The sequence below is a fragment of the Esox lucius genome, chromosome 2 (genome assembly GCF_011004845.1).
Source record: "Esox lucius isolate fEsoLuc1 chromosome 2, fEsoLuc1.pri, whole genome shotgun sequence".
Lineage (NCBI taxonomy): Eukaryota > Metazoa > Chordata > Actinopteri > Esociformes > Esocidae > Esox > Esox lucius.
Genome location: NC_047570.1, coordinates 36,116,729 through 36,135,669, shown reverse-complemented (window position 1 = coordinate 36,135,669; position 18,941 = coordinate 36,116,729). Strand labels below are relative to the sequence as shown.

The window sequence follows — 18,941 nt, the reverse complement described above, 5'->3', positions numbered from 1 at the left end:
TTACTGAAAGGTTTTGTTAAACGATTTCAATGGATTGTTAATAGACTGCATTTAGATCAGCATTTCCCCAATTAGGGGTCGTCTGACCTGAACAAGGAAAGTACAATTACTGTGCCTGGGTCTTAAAAGCATGAATTTACATGAGTCAAATACAGTTGTAAATACAGTTGTATTTGACTACTGTTTATATTTAACTGCATTTAACTCAAATTTGGTTCAAATATTATGACTCAGTTCCTAAAATGTATTACTCTCAGGAACATGCACGTCTTCTGCTTTTTCCTGAGAACCCATAAGAACCTGTCAGAACCCATTACAAAAGAGTATGTGAATATACTGTACTGTATATAAATAAAATGTAAAAGGCAGGGCCACACAAAACATTCCATATCAGAGTAGTCAAGACCCAAAAACCTTTGAGAAGCTCTGATTTAGATCAACAGTCCGATGTGGATGCGTCTTCATAAGCTGTCTATGCTATTCTGTTTAATGACTGGAAATCAGCTCTGTGATGCATACTCTCTGTCTGTCTCTCTCTGTCTCTCTTTCTCTCTCCCTCTCTCTCTCTCTCTCTCTCTGTCTGTCTCCGTCTCTGTCTCTCTCTGTCTGTCTCCATCTGTCTCTCTCTGCCTGTCTCTCTCTGCCTGTCTCTCTCTGTCTCTCTGTCTCTCTGTCTGTCTCTCTCTCTCTGTCTCTCTCTGTCTTTCTCTGTCTGTCTCTCTGTCTGTCTCTCTCTCTCTCTCTCTGTCAGTCTGTCTCTGTCTCTCTCTTTCTCTCTCTGTCTCTCTTTGTCTCTGAAAGCTAAGACTAACGATGTCAGACTGGACTCCTCTACGCTAAATACAATAAGTAATGACCTACTCAGCCTGTTGTTGATCTACTCAGCCCCAAAAAACATGAAATGCCACTCTGCCTTAGTAGCAGTAATGAGAGAGAGAAAGCCAGAGAAGAGAGAGAGGAGAGAGGGGAGCTGTAGTCCTGTTTGAGACAGGTTGTTTTTGTTGGTATGAGGAGGTGACCTCAGTAAAGACAATAAGGATGGCAAGTGTAGTTTATCAACAGAGACATAAATCACTCGCTGAGGATTTTAAGTTTTACTTTGTGTAAAATAACCTCACAGCTTTTCCACTGGCATAATTATTGTGTTGTTGTCTGAATGGAGGATAAATATTATACTTCCCCAATTCTCAATGGAACTATAATGCTAGTTCTGAATGACTACCAATACAGAGTTTGCCTGTCTTTTTATAACTTTGAAGTTTCTTTAGAAAACTCTACTTTAGAGTTTTACTTCAGAGTGTTCTGACAGAAAATCCTTTGAAATGTTTCTAAGTCAGAAGAACAAAAGAGGTGGCGGGGGGGGGGACAACAACAGACGAGTCACAGCCAGAACATCAATACCATCTCCATGCCAACCCCAGCAGGAAGTGATGTTATAATAACGTGATGCATGTTCTTACCTTGCAGCCTTCGCAGGTGATCACCCCGTAGTGGATGCCGGACGATTTATCTCCACATATCTTACAAGGAATAATTTCAATTTGAGCTGGAGATTGGAAAGATGAAGACAGAGAGGGAGAATAAAGGGGGTCAGGATGGCACTGTCACCTGTCAACATCAAACCACCCCACAGTTCAACAGAGCAACAACAGGAAGGAAACATCAAAAACACCCGTGGGCTGGTGTAAACCCCCCCCCCCCCCATACACACACACCTTCCACAAGATCTGACACAAGGATATAACATGTCACCACATTCTGTATGTAGACTTCCCTAACGCTTGGAACCTAAAAATACAGAAGCCGGAAAAAATATGTCACAATTCCCAGTAACATCAGCGGGTCCATGTCACATGGATATTTGTACCAGTGATCAAAGAAGCAATTCTCTTACATTTCACATACTCCTAATCAAAGCTTTGTTAACATTAAACTGGAATAAATTAAATGAGGTATGGACTATGGCAATCCAATCACTCCAACAATTTTTTTTTCAATCAGCCTGTGATGCTAACCATTAAGCCCAAGTTGTGTTGGCAAGCCAATTCAATAACCGCTAGCTACTAGCGTAGCCTGAGCTGTATATGTGTATGTCTGTTTTAATTCATCCTATCTATAAACCTATTCACTACATAGTACAATCTAGGTCCTGATCAGAAGTGGTGCCCTTCTGACCATCAAAACTGTGTGGTGACCTTCCCATTCTTTGTGACACTACAGTGGGTATTATTCAGTTGAGGCTATACAGTGGGGGCACTACAGTGGGTATTATTCAGTTGAGGCTATACAGTGGGGGCACTACAGTGGGTGAATACTGTGGGGGATGTACAGTGTGCCTATACAGTGGAGGATATAGTGTGGCTATACAGTGGGGAATATACAATGTGGCTATACAGTGGAGGCTATACAGTTGAGGCTATACAGTGGGTGCTAAACAGTGGGTGCTTTACAGTGGGGGCTATACATTTGAGGCTATACAGTTAAGGCTATACAGTGGGTGCTATACAGTGTGGGCTATACAGTATAGACTATACTGTGGAGACGATACAGTTGAGGCTATACAGTGGGGTTATTCAGTAGAGACAATACAGTGGGGGTTATTCAGTAGAAACTATACAGTGGGGTTATTCAGTAGAGTCTATACAGTGGGGGCCATGCAGTGCTAGTTGGGATCAGTGGCTAACCAGCCACCTACAAAGCCAGAGGAAGGAGAACCAGAGGTGACAGCGAGGTGCACTGCTGAGCCTGTCGACCCGGTTGCCTCCATCTGACACTGACTGACTGGCTCCCTCCGAGACCATCAACGCTTCTTGAACTCTTCATAGGCCTCTGAACTGCTTCAACTCCCAGAGAAATTACCATCCATCATTCAGCCCTCATTCTGACACGCAGTTATTGTTGCCTGTATTGTTCATGACATTTTGTTTGCTCCTGGATTTCAGTCAGCACTGGCTGCTTCAGCGAGTTGAATAAAATGTGAGGTAACGCAGGTGTGTGGAACAGCCCGGCCTGTGGTCAGGGAGGAGTGGGGGGTGGGTTCCTAATGGTCACCTTGGTGAGTCACTTCTGTGATGATGGAATTCATCCTAATGATATCATGTACAATATGAGGGGCAGGACGCTGACATGTCAGGCATTGTCCTGATGCGTCCTCACACCCGCTGAGGCATAACTACAGATGCTCTGATGTCTTTCCATGTACATTGAATGCACACAGAATATTATTTTGCATGTACCATTCATAGGCATATTACAGCCATATTGCACCTATAATATTCAATACTTCTACCCATATTGTTCATATTCCCCATCCTTTTAATATCGCTGCTAGTTTACATTGTTATGTAAATGTTTGCTTAATATATTTCGTGATTGTAATTGCGTAGATGCCGCGTGCCATGTCACAATCATTTCATTGTGCAGGATGACGCTGTGTTATTCGGTGCATTTGAGAAACTTTGAACCGAGCTGAACTACAGCCTCTCTAGTCTGGGCTCTGGTGTTTTACCATGCTGCGACCAATAGGTGGCAGCGCAGGTGAGGGGAAATCCTCCGCTCAGACGATCCAGCAGTCACCTACTCTTGCTTAAAACATGTTGACTAACAACAACCACAACAACAACAACATGCACAAAGTATTATTTGAGAACTGACCTCACCTTCCCCCTCCTGATGAATGAACTAGAATGAAAGACTGTTATGTTATATGATGTTGATTAAAAACCTGGTGAAGTTTAACTGGAGTGAAGCATCTGAAATTGAATTGAATGCTTAAGAGGATGAAGCAATCAAAGCAGATAACCATATATGTGGTGAAAATGGTTCAGATGTCTTTCCAGCTATTGCAAATCATGGATGAAAATACATCACGTCATGTCAACAAATTACCTGCCGACAGAGACGTTTCAGTGATAAGGACATGTTTCAGTGATAAGGACATGTTTCAGTGATAAGGACATGTTTCAGTGATAAGGACATGTTTCAGTGATAAGGACATGTTTCAGTGATAAGGACATGTTTCATTGAGATAGACTGTAGTTGCCCGCTAGCCAAGACAATGTCAAACCAGCATGATGCATTGATGTAGTTCTCTCTCAAACACTCACACACACACACACACACACACACACACACACACTGTTCCTGATCCACTGCTATATTTTGTGCACCCATCTCAGCAGTGGAAGAGACCTCCCATACTACCTGTTTCTATTCTGTCAGTGTTTAAAAGTGCAACCTGCTCATTTGTGAAGCGAGCTGAGAGGCTCGTTCGTCTCACACTGATTTCATCTCTCGCCGTCGACTCAAAGTGCTTTGTTGACACAATGCAGTGGATAACAACACAACAACTTGACTGCATGACTGGGGCTCTGGCTGGCAGTGATTCTGCTGTATGTGAGTGTGTCGGTGTGTGTGTGTGTGTCTGAACGGTTGTGCTGCGTGTGCTGTCCTACAGGAACATATTACTTCCAATCAGCAAACACCTGAGGTTCTTCCTGTGTTCTGCATACAATGCATTATAAGCGGTGGGGGGGGAGGGGTTGGAAGCACACTGTATCAAATCAAACTTTATTGTCCGCATACACAGTTTAGCAGATGTTGTGGCAGGTGTAGCAAATGCTTAAGTTTCGTAGCTCGGAAACAATGAAGAGTTATGTCAGAAGGAAATCTAATAACGAGCTACTACGAATGAAATCACTTTTGTGCTTCCCTGAGAGTTCTGGTAATCAGAGACTACAGATAACCTCCAGAACAAAGGAGGCACTTGACGGAGGCATGGAGACGCTCCCCTGGTCCCAATCCCACCCCTATGCCCTAAGCCCTTGCTCCTAGTGCCCTCCATGGTGATGTGTTGCTGATGAAACTCAAGAGGGTGACTTCCACAGAGCAGCTAAGGGTTTAATAAACACATCAATGTTGGGACTCACTCCTGACTTGAACGACGCAATTCAACGTCTACTTTCAGTTGACAAAACATCCAAATTCTAATTTTACAAATTCTATTTTTTAAATACATTAAACCTCATTAACAGTAGAAATGTAATTCTGGAGAAATTTTACTCAAATAAACATAAACAAATGCATGTGTCATACAATTAGGATTGCCTCTCTGTGCTTTCATCGTGCAATGCCTTCTGGGATTCCACTTCTCTAGTGGAGACTGCATCGTAGCACACTCACAAGAAGGGGCCACCAGAGGGTCCAATTAGCCCCCTACATCCTTGATCATTTTCACGCCTTCAGCTTTGGGACCCTCGCGCAAAAGGCGGAGGTATGCGAGAAAGCACAAATGGAGGGGCCAAGGGTCGTGGGGGGGGGGTACATTTCTGATGAAGCAAAAGCATATTCAAAGCAGAAACTTCCACATTCTTGTGAAATAAATTTCCCATAATGCTTTGGGACATATTTCAAAATACTGGGCAGGCCCAGTTGCCAATTATTTCGTCCACCATGACCAGAAGAAGAGTGAATATGAAGGATGGATAATTGTTGGACACGTTTGCCAGAATCCTCCGTAATAAAGACCACTCAATTTGTTGGTGCTTCACAATATGTCACGTCCATCTCTGACACTAGGCCTTAGCCCAATCAAAGACACTAGAACAGCGGGGCCCTTCAGACAGGGTTTTCTAACACCATAAACAGAGACCTTAAAGGGACAGGACACCCGCATTAGAAAATTTTCATATTTCTTTAATGTGTATGAAGTCCATGGCTCTGGTGGCAGAATTGCCAAAAGGTTTGTGTTGAAAGGAGTGGCTGGGCAAACAAAAGCAAGGCTGGCCGTCACACCTTCTTGATTTGGCTGAACTTCCCCTTTAAACCCAGTGTCTACGGACCATGTGATCCTGCTGTCTGACCACTCTAGCAGATCTCTCCCAGATCTCCACAGATCTCTCCCGCTGCAGTTTCGTTCACGTTTCGGTCTGAGGCTGTATCTGAAAAACATCGCCGCGCCGACGCATTTCTTCGGGTCCAGGCGCAAACCATGAGTTTCTGGGCCCAATCAGAGCTCACAGGGTGCTTTATGTAAGTGTGTTGACGGCGATGTGAGGACTGAACACAACATAGGCCAGCATCATGCACAGATTAGCAATGTACCAGGAAGCAGAGGCTTGCGTTAATAACAAACAGCTACAGCACAGAGACAAATGCAGGTCTCACCATTATGGAACCGACCAGAAAGACAGGCAGGACCTGAGGAACGTGTGCACGCAAACAAAAGACTGGTACTGTATAGCACTATGTTATTATGTTATTATATTATTACTATATAATATTACAGCAGTGATTGAGCAGCCCTTTCTAATAACTTATCTTAAGTCCACTGTCGCAGGGCCTAGAGTGGATTATTTCACAGAACTGTACTGTGGTGAAGAAGAAAAAAACTAAAAGCTAGTACACAACCATCTCTAAGCGGACCCTGTTCACCAGCGAAGACTGCAGGACAATCATGAGTGTGGTTGAGAACTATAATGTATATACTGAGGTTGACCTCAATGACACAGGCAGCACACGCATGCACACACACACACACACAATCAGACGTTATGTGTGTGCAAGCAGAGGAAGGCAGGACGTCACAACAACATAAAACACATCAGATAAATCCGTCTTTGTTTCGGGGTCGGTCCTCTCATGTTGCCCAAACAACATATGATCTAAGAAGACACACGGTCCTGGGAGTCAGCAATGCTCTCAAAGAAACATACAGACATTCTGAGACACACAGACAGACACACACACACAGACAGACAGACAGACAGACACACACACACACACAGACAGACACACACACACAGACAGACACACACACACAGAGAGACACACACACAGACAGACAGACAGACAGGAGAGAAAGAGAGAGGGTAGAGAACAAGATAGAGGAGAGAAAACGAAAGAGAGAAGAGAGACAGAGAGAACGAGCAAGCAACTGAGAAGGAGGTAAAGGGGGAATAAAACTGTCTACAAAGGTAAAACAGCAGGCGAACACAGGAGAGGACTGGGGAACAGACACTGGAAGGCCCCTTCCCCTCCCCAGAAACATCCTGCCTCACTCATAGCTGTTTAACAGCAGCATTAAAGATGAACCACGGAGACTGGGGGGGCTGAGCACTGCGCGGAGAGCAGATATTAAAATTGCATCCGAACTGTCTGCACGCCACGGGTTGATTCAGCAGGAAGAGGTGTAGTCATGAGGAGAAACGGAATGACCGAGAGAAACACACACACACACACACACACAAAACGACCCAGAGCAGCTTTTACTTCAGTTTGTGCGCTCCTCTGTGAGGCCATTAATATTTCAGAGTACCGCCAGCCTTCCCTAATGCAGTCTGGTGTAGCTGCAGTCGCGCTGAAGGATTCACCACACTGCCGAATGCACTTCAGGCCCCACTACCAGAGACTCAGCTCAAACGCCTTGTGACATTCCCACTGAGTAAAGAAGGGAAAGTGGGGGGGGGTTGAATAATTGTCTACATGCCCGTCGAGTACCACCCGTGTGTGTGTGTGTGTGTGTGTGTGCGCGTGCGTGCCCACACGCCCCCTCTGTGGGTTTTGTTTTGCAGACGGCAGAGTAATTAGTGTTTAATGAATCCGTTGCCGTGGCAGTGATTGACGAGCATCCTAACTGGGTAGTCTGTGCGTTTGGGCTCAGGGGAGAACGACACGACGACACGACAACAACAACAACAACAACAACAACAACAACAACAACATCAACGGCCTTGATACAGAGCCAGAGAACTGGGCGGGGGTTCACGTTACCTGACGACTCAGACTCAACTATTTGGCAACTCTGTTGTTCGCTACGCTACTTTCAGTCTGACAGTGTCAATGTTGAAGTTGTTTGTCGGTTGTTGTGCAAAACAAATTCATCAGTGACTGGATCATCTCCAACCAGTATCAGAGCACAAATAAAGGCACATTTTCAAAGAATTGCTCTATGCAGATGTTTTCTGGCTCTAGTGTATCAAATTGAATTTGAGTGAAACCCTTGAACCCTGACATGAACCCAATATGAACCCTAAGATGAACCCGGACATGAACCCTAAGATGAACTCTGACATGGACCCAATATGAACCCTAAGATGAACCCTGACATGAACCCAATATGAACCCTAAGGTGAACCCTGATATGAACCAAATATGAACCCTAAAGTGAACCCTTAAGATGAACCCTGACATGAACCCTAAGATGAACCCAGACATGAACCCAGACATGAACCCTGGCATGAACCTAAACAACTTGAATAATGAAGATTATAATCCAGGTAATAATGAAATGTCCTGTAACTGCTGGGCCATTTCTCTTTCCGCAGAAAACCGGTTAAAATAAGAATTCTGCATCTGTAGTCTCCCCCAGAAGAATCCGTCAGCTCAACTCAACATCAACAAGAGGGGGAAACTCCCCCCTTTCTTTCTTTCTTCTCCCTCCCCACCCCTCCCTACAGACTGCTGCTCAGTCTCCAAGGACCACATCCAGCCTCCTGCTTAAAAAACTGGAGAGAATTTGAATAATGAAGCCTTCAGAACATCCACAAAACATTCAGAGTGGATGTAAGAACAGGGCCTTGGGAACATCATGGATGCACTGGGGAGTGTGCACACAAAAACACACACACATCCTTGTTCCATCATATCAAAGCATGTCCTATCCTTGGCGCATCTGTAAAGGTTGCTGGGTTTGTGGTGTCCTTCACAGTATAACACGACGGGTTCCTCAGAAGCTGCACCAGACGGCGCCGGAGAGAAAACACAACCTGTCACGGCGATGCCGCTGCCCACCACAGCATCTCCATTTTGAAGTAGTCAATTCAGCAGTACAGTTATTTGGGTGAGCCATTTGACCTCGTGATCCTCCTCATCCTCCTCATCCTCCTGATCATTTGACCTCCCCATCCTCCTGATCATTTGACCTCCTCATCCTCCTGATCATTTGACCTTTTGATCTTCCCCATCCTCCTGATCATTTGACCTCCCCATCCTCCTGATCATTTGACCTTTTGACCTCCCCATCCTCCTGATCATTTGACCTTTTGATCTTCCCCATCCTCCTGATCATTTGACCTTTTGACCTCCCCATCCTCCTGATCATTTGACCTTGCGACTCCAATCGGGAAGGATGTGCCTATGAAGCTGGATGTTTTAAAATGTTAGTAGCCCTCAAAGGTATGCTGGTGATAAATCACACCGTCTCCTACTGGTGTACTCTATCCATCTCTATAGAGAAAACATGGAGTGTTGATAGAGAAACTGTGAGATTGGGGCTGCCATTATTCTAGTCAAATCTTTTTGTTTTAATATCTCTGCCCAATATATAATGGCAGGATGGATTTTGCCAAGAGTTAACCCACTTAGCCTTTTCCTTTCTGGTATAAATGCTTCTGGTCCCTGTAACATGGGCGCCAGGTGGAAACAGACACCCAAACAACATGATAATAAATGACAATAGATGCGTCAGTCTTTCTTAGTCTCTCTCTATCTCTCACACATGGTTAGTGAGGTCTCTCTCAGTTTCTATCTCTCACACATGGTTTGTGAGGTCTATCTCATTCTCTATCTCTCCCACATGGTTGGTGAGGTCTATCTCATTCTATATCTCTCACACATGGTTCACCTAGCCTGGTAAGGAATGAACAAAAAAACCATCTTGCTCACCTACCTACAGATATAACATATTTAAAGTTGCAATATTCTGGTGATTTTCCCACAATTCTCTGCTTTTACAGAACTCCACTTGAAAGATTCTCTGATCAGGAATTCCTAGATCAAAATGATCAAATTAAGCTATGAAGTAGCATTAAGGGGAACACCATACAGTATATTAACCACTTTGGAACCTATTCACTTCCCTCAAACCATTGATTGGCAGACTAGACTTCACCCGCCCATCTCACCAGGCCGTAGGACTGCCCCTTCAGGAAGACGGCACATTTAAAATCCAGCAGCCCAAGCAGGGTTTCCCAAACCTGTCCATAAGTTAAGGTATAGTCCGTTGTCACTTTAAGCTTACAGCCCAAATCACAAGCCACTTATCTATGTCCACACTAATCAAATTAAACATGAATGGTCCCTGACAGAGCATCAGCGCGTGTCACTCACAGCTTTAAAAACTGGCGTGCTTTCTACTGGTCCCTCATGGTTGCTGACCCAGCCTGGACCACGCTAAAGCTGACACAAAAAATAGCCTCGGAAAATAACGAGTCACTCAAGACGTTTTTGTCGGTCAATAAATCAATCAACCAAACTAGATTTATCCTGAGCACTTCCAACAGAAACAAATAAACAGGTAGCATAAAAAATATATATATATATGTAGACAACTAGAAGGTCCCTTTAGTATGAGTGATACAGTCTTTTTATGTGTCACTTCCTGGTGGCCAAATGCTCTTCCTATTCTGACTGTAGTGGCTGCAGTACAAATCCCAGTGCCGAATGCTTGAATGAGCACAGCCTCGCTCCCTCTCTCACACACCGTTTGTAAGGTCCCCCAGACCCCCCCCCCGTCCCCAGGGAGGGGATTGACCATGTGACCTGGTGAATAGAGAGCTACATGTCCTCCACGGAGACCAAGTGAGACACAGGGACCCAGATTAACCTCAACACTCTGTCTCTTTCATGTATTCTACCAATCAGTCTCTCTCTCTCTCTCTCTCTCTCCAGTCAATCGGAAAATGCATGAGAAGATATTCAGCGAAAATAAATAAATGCCACTTCAGTGAATGATTGTGTGAAACGTGTGAATTGCCTTGGAGTTTATTCCCTTAATGGGAGTTGACACGGAATCGACACTAACTCACACGATTCGTGGACAGACGGGGGTCATATTATATCATAACCAATCCAATTTGAAGTGACAACGGAACAGCAGCGCAATGGGTTCGGACGCAGTTAAAATGAGTTTAAGTCTTCATTCTAAATGAGGTATTAGGGTGTGATTTGGCACGCGTGCTCCCTTCTCTTGGCTTTGCCTGCTCCTTGTGAGAGGGAGCATTGTAGCTACTGGCTGCCACAGTCACAAATAGGACTATGTGTCTGAGAAGGGGTCTTATGACCTCATAAACAGACCTGACGATATCAGTTTCCCCGCTAAATCCCATTCGCCATGCCTCCATGCTTTGTGAAGGAGCCCAAAGTCTTCAAAGCCAACTGAAGGTCAACGTTAAACTGTGTTACCGCATCCGGACATTTCGCTCCAGACATCGGAGGACGAGGAGGACGAGGAGGACGAGGAGGACTAGGAGGACTAGGAGGACTAGGAGGACTAGGAGGACGAGGAGGACGAGGAGGACTAGGAGGACGAGGAGGACGAGGAGGACTAGGAGGACGAGGAGGACTAGGAGGACTAGGAGGACGAGGAGGACTAGGAGGACTAGGAGGACGAGGAGGACTAGGAGGACGAGGAGGACGAGGAGGACTAGGAGGACGAGGAGGACTAGGAGGAGGACGAGGAGGACTAGGAGGAGGAGGAGGACTAGGAGGACTAGGAGGACTAGGAGGACTAGGAGGACGAGGAGGACTAGGAGGACGAGGAGGACTAGGAGGACTAGGAGGACTAGGAGGACGAGGAGGACTAGGAGGACGAGGAGGACGAGGAGGACTAGGAGGACGAGGAGGACTAGGAGGACTAGGAGGACGAGGAGGACTAGGAGGACTAGGAGGACGAGGAGGACTAGGAGGACGAGGAGGACGAGGAGGACTAGGAGGACGAGGAGGACTAGGAGGACTAGGAGGACGAGGAGGACTAGGAGGACGAGGAGGACGAGGAGGACTAGGAGGACGAGGAGGACTAGGAGGACGAGGAGGACGAGGAGGACGAGGAGGACTAGGAGGACTAGGAGGACGAGGAGGACGAGGAGGACTAGGAGGAGGACGAGGAGGACGAGGAGGACTAGGAGGAGGACGAGGAGGACTAGGAGGAGGACTAGGAGGAGGACTCGAAGGGCAGATGATTTAGGCTGCATTCCGAATTGTACCCTATTCCTCGCGTCTAGCAGGGAACAACGTCTGGCCGGAGCCCAGACAAAAGAGCCCTGCACAGGGAAGAAGGCGCAGTTTGGGATGGAGGCCTACAGTATGAAGAGACAAACTGAGGTCTGCTTTCTAACGGGGCGGTCCAAAGCCACAGTGAGACACACAAAGGAAACCAGAAGCCTCTAACCTTTACGTGACTTTCTGGAAGCTCATCCATCTCAGCCGCTCTTTGGAAATCCGTCCATGGCCCCGGCCGTTCAGTTGCCAGAGGCTCAATGCTTTCATTTTGCACAGGCAGCCAAACGCTGCAGACACCCAGTCTGCCGTTCAGCGACTTCCCCACCGCACATGCTCCCCTCGTCGTGCACACACAGGTGCAACTCTGTGCATCCTCTGCAAAAACATGGCCCGGCTGCAAGCCGACAAGCCACATGGCCTGAGCAGTGCCGGCGGCAGTGACTTCAGCAGAAGCAGTGAGCCAGTCGCGGTGTGAGAGGCAGCTAACCACCAGTGGGTGCGGTTTGCTGATGGCACGACAGCCCTGATAAACACTCAGACTAACAGGACGGGGTAAAACACGCATCTGTTCCATGGTCCCGTTCAACGCACGGCACGGCACAAGTCCTTCTGACTCGCGTAAATGATCTTGGGACTAGAATGCAGCTAGTAGTTCCTATGTCTGCTGACGTTACGAGATCACCCCTGACATCGCCCAATGCAAACGCAGGCAAGCTGTGTCAAACAAAACAACAACAGGTACTTTGTCTCCACTCTGACCCCCAATAGTAACAGGAACTACAGAAGAGAGTGGACACATGCTCACAAGACTTCCAGAATCAAGCTTTCATGTCTGGAACATATAAATACACATACAGTATATTCGCACTTATGAACCAAGTGGCTTGAATCCTGAATGCTGATTGGCTGATAGACACGGTCTGTCTCTATAAAGCATTGGCAAATGGTTTATTAGAGTAATAAGGCATCTTGGTAGTTTGTGATGTATTGCCAGTATACCCCAGCTGGGCTGTGCCTAAGAACAGCTCTTAGCTGTGGTATATTGACCATGGACTAAAACCCTTGTGCCTTATTCATAGCATGCATAAACAACACAGAATCGCAATTAATTTCATTGGCACCTTGTAATACTTCCATATTTTCCAGTCCTAGACTGCATGTCTACACTTTGTGTCTACACTTGTTTCTTATCCTGGGATTATTCTGGTGTTGTTAATCTCTGTTTCGTATGGGTCCATCCCATACAAAATGTAAATAATATTTTTTGGAGGCATTTTAAGACATAGTACATGAAGAATGAAGAAGTGTAAATTAAGTGTGAATTTATTTAAACACATATATATTAGATTTTTTTTTGGAACGGGACTTGTGTAAAAGGAAGAGATTAAAACCTAAACAAATAGTGATGATGGAAAAAAAGAAAAGGGTAAAAGATGGAGATGAGGGAGGGAGGGAGAGAGGAAAATATATTAGGGGATAGTTGTCTACCTCGCAGTGGACCTGCTAAGCAGAAGCCTGGTGCACCCTAAATGGAAAAGGGCACCATTTGGACCTCATCCCAGTACAGAGTCCTGCCTCCCTGCTCTAATCCTGGGTAAATAAAGAAGTGCTTTACTGATTACATAAACATTTCCCACAGTCCCTTGGGAGGCGTAATGATCTTACTGCCATTCAAATCCAGCCATGTGCTGCATAAGAGAAAGGCTCCAGGAGCAGGTTGACCAATGCTAACCCTTCTACTGATCTCTGCTGGAATGGACTAACCTGTACCGGACCCTACCGGACCAGAATTTACTTTACTCTACCAGCCTCTATTAGTTTATAGTAGTCTCTACTAGACCCTAATACTGGATTGTTTCCATTCAGCTGTGTGCTCTGTTAACAATGTTAAAACCCATTCTGGACTGTACTGCTATGCTCGTCTCTTCTAGTCTCTACTGGACTCTAATGCTCTGCTGTACTCTATTGGACTCTACTGCGCTACTGGTTTCCACTGGTCTTTACTGGATTATATGGCTCTGCTGGTCTTTGCTGGTCTCTACGGGACTGTATGGTTCTGCCGGTCTCTACTGGTTTCTATTGGTTTCTACTGGAGTCTATGGTTCTGCTGGCCTTTGCTGGACTGTTATGGTCTGTACAATGCTTGTAGTCTCATCTGGGCTCTACTGGATGTTTGGGTTCTGCTGTTCTCTACTTGACTCTACTGGTTTACTTGGATCTCTACTGTTCTCCGCTGTTTTCTGCTGGGCTCTACTGGCCTCAACAGACCTCTACTGGTCTCTACTATACTCTACATTTTTTTACAAGTCTCTGCTAGTTTCTATTGGACTCTATTGGTCTCTATTGGTTTCTACTGGACTATCCTGGTCTCTACTGATCTCTGCTGGTCTCTACTTGAGTCTACGGCTCTGCTGGACTGGACTGGACACTGTGACACTGACAGTGTTTAAATGTCCACGCTAGCATGCATCCCAGAATGCCTGCCAGGAGGGAAGTGATTCAGTACCTCACGACCTATGAAACCCAGACACAGGACCACAAAAGCATACAAACACAGAATTGCATGTGGATGTGAGGAAGAGTTGTGAACTACAGGTGAACGTGTTGTGAAGGCCTAGCCAGTGATACGGCACCAATACGATGTGCATCAAAATGCCCTCTGCTTAGCCAACTCTGATGTCATAATATTTTTTTCTTGCACCTGATCCTTGACAAGCAATAAACATGTCAACTGTTCAACGTGTTCATGTGCATGCCAGTATGTCCGTTTCACATGATTTAACCAGCGATGTTTTGCCAAAACACACGCAGTATTATCGTGTCCCAAGTTAAACAACACTCTCTATGTAGTGCACTGCTACAACAGCTTCCTTCTTTATATAGTAGAGGGCCATACATCTCACACTGGTTGGGAGGGTCAAAGAGAAAGACAGACAGTCAGAGAGAGAGAGAAATATAGAGAGACAGACAGACAGACAGACAGAGAGAGAGAGAGAGAGAAATATAGAGAGACAGACATACAGACAGATAAATGCCTTCATTCTTTGGAAATGGTACTTAGAATTTCAGATTTGTTACATTATAATTTGTTTTTGTCTTTTGTTGTTTGCTACACATTTTGGCAACCTAAACAAAAGTCTCCAACATCACCAAAGCGCTTTAAATTCAACTGAAATTGAATTGAGAGAGACAGTGAGAGTGATGGGGAAATCAAGAGGGTGAGAAAGAGTGAGGCAGGGCAGGGAAATGATAGGAGAGGGCAGGAGGGACTGGGAAAAAGGACATATTATAAAAAGCTAGAAAGAGAGATATGTTATGATAGAAAAACAGAGGGAAGAAACTGGGAAATACCAGCTCTACTCGGACAGACCCTCTGCCAGGGTATAGAGGCCCTGGCCTTAATTAGAGAATCCTCTCTGTCTAATGAAGGGTGGTGGAGAGAGACATCTCAGGGACCCCCAGGACAAATTCATTAAGATGGAAGAGAAAGAGTGGATAGAGACAGAGTATGTGTATCAGTTCGTTGTGCCATTAAAGCATATTGAGAGGGAGCAGTAAGAGAAAAGACCGAGCGAGATCGAGAGAGATAGATGGATCGATCTATAGACAAGAGTGTTTGAGAGAAAGATATGTTACTTCAGGACCATGTAGGCAGTCAGTGGAGAGAGCAGCTCAGACAAACAGCAGGAAGGACGGATCTTAGAACAGCTAGTCATGAAGCAGAGGATGGAAGGAGAAGAGGGGGGGGGGAGAGGAGCAGAGGATAAGAGGAGAAGAGAAAAGCAGAGGGGAGAAAAGGAGAGGGGAGGAGCGAGGGAGAGGGCGGGAGGAGGATGAGGGAAGGATGGAGCTGAAAGTGAGAAAGGAATGGTTTTAAATGAAACCATCACAAGGGTTAACACACTCTCATAAATCTAAGATGAGAAAGAAAGCAGGAATAAAAAAGGAGTGTATCGTTGTGACTGACTGGGCTAACGCAGCTATGCAGTGTTGCTATTAGCCCACAAGGCTAGCTATAACGTCTATACAGTGTTTCCAATCGCCCACATGGCTAACCAACACACATATACAACAAACACACTTGCAGTGTTTCCAATTGCCCACATGGCTAACCAACACACATATACAACCAACCCACATATACAGTGCTTCTATTAGCTCTCAAGAGTAGCTAACATAACTATGCAGTGTTTCAATTATTCCACAAGGCTAGCTGATAATTGATACAGTGTGTTTTATTAGTCTAAAAGGCTAACTAACATACACAGTATTTCTATTAACCCACCAGGCTATATGTTTTGTTTGTGCTCGGTTGGATGTCCTTTGCTCATGGCAATGGGTCCCAAAACTTGCTGCTGTGATTGCATATGGCATTTCTTTGCAAGACAGCACCTCTAATCCTACTGATTGCTGAAGATGTTCAACTATTATGATCTTCTTCGTCTTCAAATTGAATTAGCATATTTGATGACGGTGACTGTTATGGGACTGAGCCGCATAGGAAACATAAATGTGATATTACAGCACAACCACACAGGAAATATTAGTTTACATTCCCTTGTGCTATCAATTGTAGAACTGACAAACACCTAATCAAATTCAAACGGCTTTATTGGTACAGAAGGTTTTTGTTTTTTACTTTGACTAATTGCTAACCACAGTCTTTTCTCATTAACCATGTCCATAACCCTTCTATTGTCTGCGAGTCACGGACCATGTGGAACCACTGTCAACATAGAGTGGGGAGGAGGACACTGAAACCCCTTTACTAAGCCAACAGTATCACCGGCATCACAACATCTTGTTTTGAATTCTCCTTTCATTGAGACTCTCTCTCTTTTGGCTCACTCTCCTTTTCTCTCTCTGTTCATCTCAACCTTCCTATCTCTTCCCCTCCTCTTTCCCTCCCTGACTCCCTGCTCTCCCCCTCCCTCCTCTTTGTCCCTCCCTCCTCTCTCTCCCTCACTCCTCTTTGTCCCTCCCTCCTCTGTCTCTCAGCCTCTATCCTCGTTAGATATGTATATCCAATCCAGTATAATTAGCTGGCGCTCTCCTTTGGGGTGTTAATCCCGACTGAATTATGGATTTTAACATCAAAGAATACCACATTCCAATAAAGCTACGGCTGCTTGGAATTAACAGCTTCTGTGAGAAACCTGCAATTATTATTTGTGTGTCGGGCTCATGTCGAAAACAGGCTGTATATTTTTATGTTTGTTTGTTTGTTAATGTCCCATGGGTTTGCTGTATAGATTAATTAAACTACCCATGTAAGGACCATGTAGTTACAGCTGATCTCATTTGGAATTGAAATAACCTAGGAACGAAACTGAAACGCTGTGTGATGCAAATTCCGCTTAAGTTAATGTGGTACGAATCTTACGATAGATTATTGATTTGTTGTTTAAACCATTTACAGTATTAACAGAGGTAGAGACCTTGGTATTATTATGAATTACACTGGTTAGAAACCAGAGTACAGAGGAACATGCATCAACAGCCACAGGCGGGCAAGTAATACACATACACTCGCAAACAATCAACGTAACGACAGGCACGAGATGCAGAGCTAGCCCAGCAGTATAGTTTAAACTGAGGTAAACCACTAACCCCCGTTTCCCTTGGTCAGCAAAAATGTTGTTTTGGCCACCTTATTATTACGGATGAAGGATATTAAGCAATCGAGCATCTTTAAATATTTTTGTGGTTTAAAACTGGGCCAGTATGGAATATATATATTCAAATAGGCTGATGGGGATGGTGAGATAGGCGTTTTGTTAAGAAACACTGTGTTCTTCTTCAGTCGATCGATAACCTGCACAATTTCCAGGTGACTATTACACCCAGATATTTAAACTTTCCTTCAGTATTTTAAAAGTGACGGAATGCTAAGGCAAAAATAAACGATGAAAGTGGACACACTTGTCGTGTCCCTCTGGATAACCAGAATTTTTGCATTATTATCTAACTTAGGTAGTTGACATTGACAATCACCAAGAAATGTGTCAATAACTTCAGGTTCCACATTCGCAAAATTAGATGGATACAGCTCAGAATAAGATTGTCCCAAGCAGTGGTTAATAGCCAACGGTCTGTTACAGTTGTTGGACTATTTTCATTTTTTTATGAATGTACAGAGTGGGACACTTGAGTATGTCTCAGCTGTTTATATGGATTGTGTTACATTCCCTTCCCCTTTTTGCTTCTGAATGGTGCAGTTGGTGGTGATCTCCGGTTTTTTGTGTTTTCCTCAGTCTCTGTCTCCCTCTCAGGTTTAGAGAATTGTTGCTGATGAGGTGGGTGTGGCCAAAAATCCAATCAACAAATCCAAAACTGGCCTTTCACACATAAATGAGAGTTTCTTTTGTGAAAAGTGGGTGAGAGGACTGCTACGCTGTTAGTGCTTTGAGGGTATTGTGTGGTCATATTAACCATATCCTAGCTCAGTTTTTTTCTCAGTTTTGATCCCTCTATGGAGAAGAGCACCCATATACACACACCCATATACAGTACACTATATTAGAAGTGAGCTGATCCCCCTTTTTGTTTGGAGTATGTAAGTTAGTTGGCCCCGTTTGCAGCTATAACAGCCACCACTCTTCTGGGAAGGCTTTGCACAAGATTTTGGAGTGCTCCCGTGGGAATTTGTGACTATACAACCAGAAGAGCATTTGTTAGGTCAGGCAATGATGTTGGATTTTTAGGCCAATTCATCCCAAAGGTCTGATGGGGTTGAGGTCAGAGCTCTGCACAGGCCAATCGAGTTCCTCCACACCAACCTTGTCGAACCATGTATTTATGCAACCCGCTTTGTGCACAAGGGCATAGTCATGCTGGAACAGGAAAGGTCCTATCCCAAACAGTTGCACCAATGTTGGAAGTGCCCAAAATGTCTATGTATCCTGTAGCATTAAGATGACCCTTCACTGGAACAAAGGGGCTTA

The 18,941-nt window shown here is 44.9% G+C and overlaps 1 protein-coding gene across 3 annotated transcripts in view; it reads right to left on the bottom strand.

Moving 5' to 3' along the window:
* The window catches only part of LOC105021099 (nuclear receptor ROR-alpha A), a 180,827-nt gene that overhangs the window by 12,831 nt on the left and 149,055 nt on the right, over nucleotides 1-18,941 (bottom strand). For all 3 annotated transcript variants that reach the window (XM_010888571.3, XM_010888572.4, XM_010888573.5), the window contains one exon: nucleotides 1,461-1,546. In XM_010888571.3, the coding sequence (XP_010886873.2) occupies nucleotides 1,461-1,546 (86 nt within the window). The remainder of the gene's footprint in view (nucleotides 1-1,460; nucleotides 1,547-18,941) is intronic.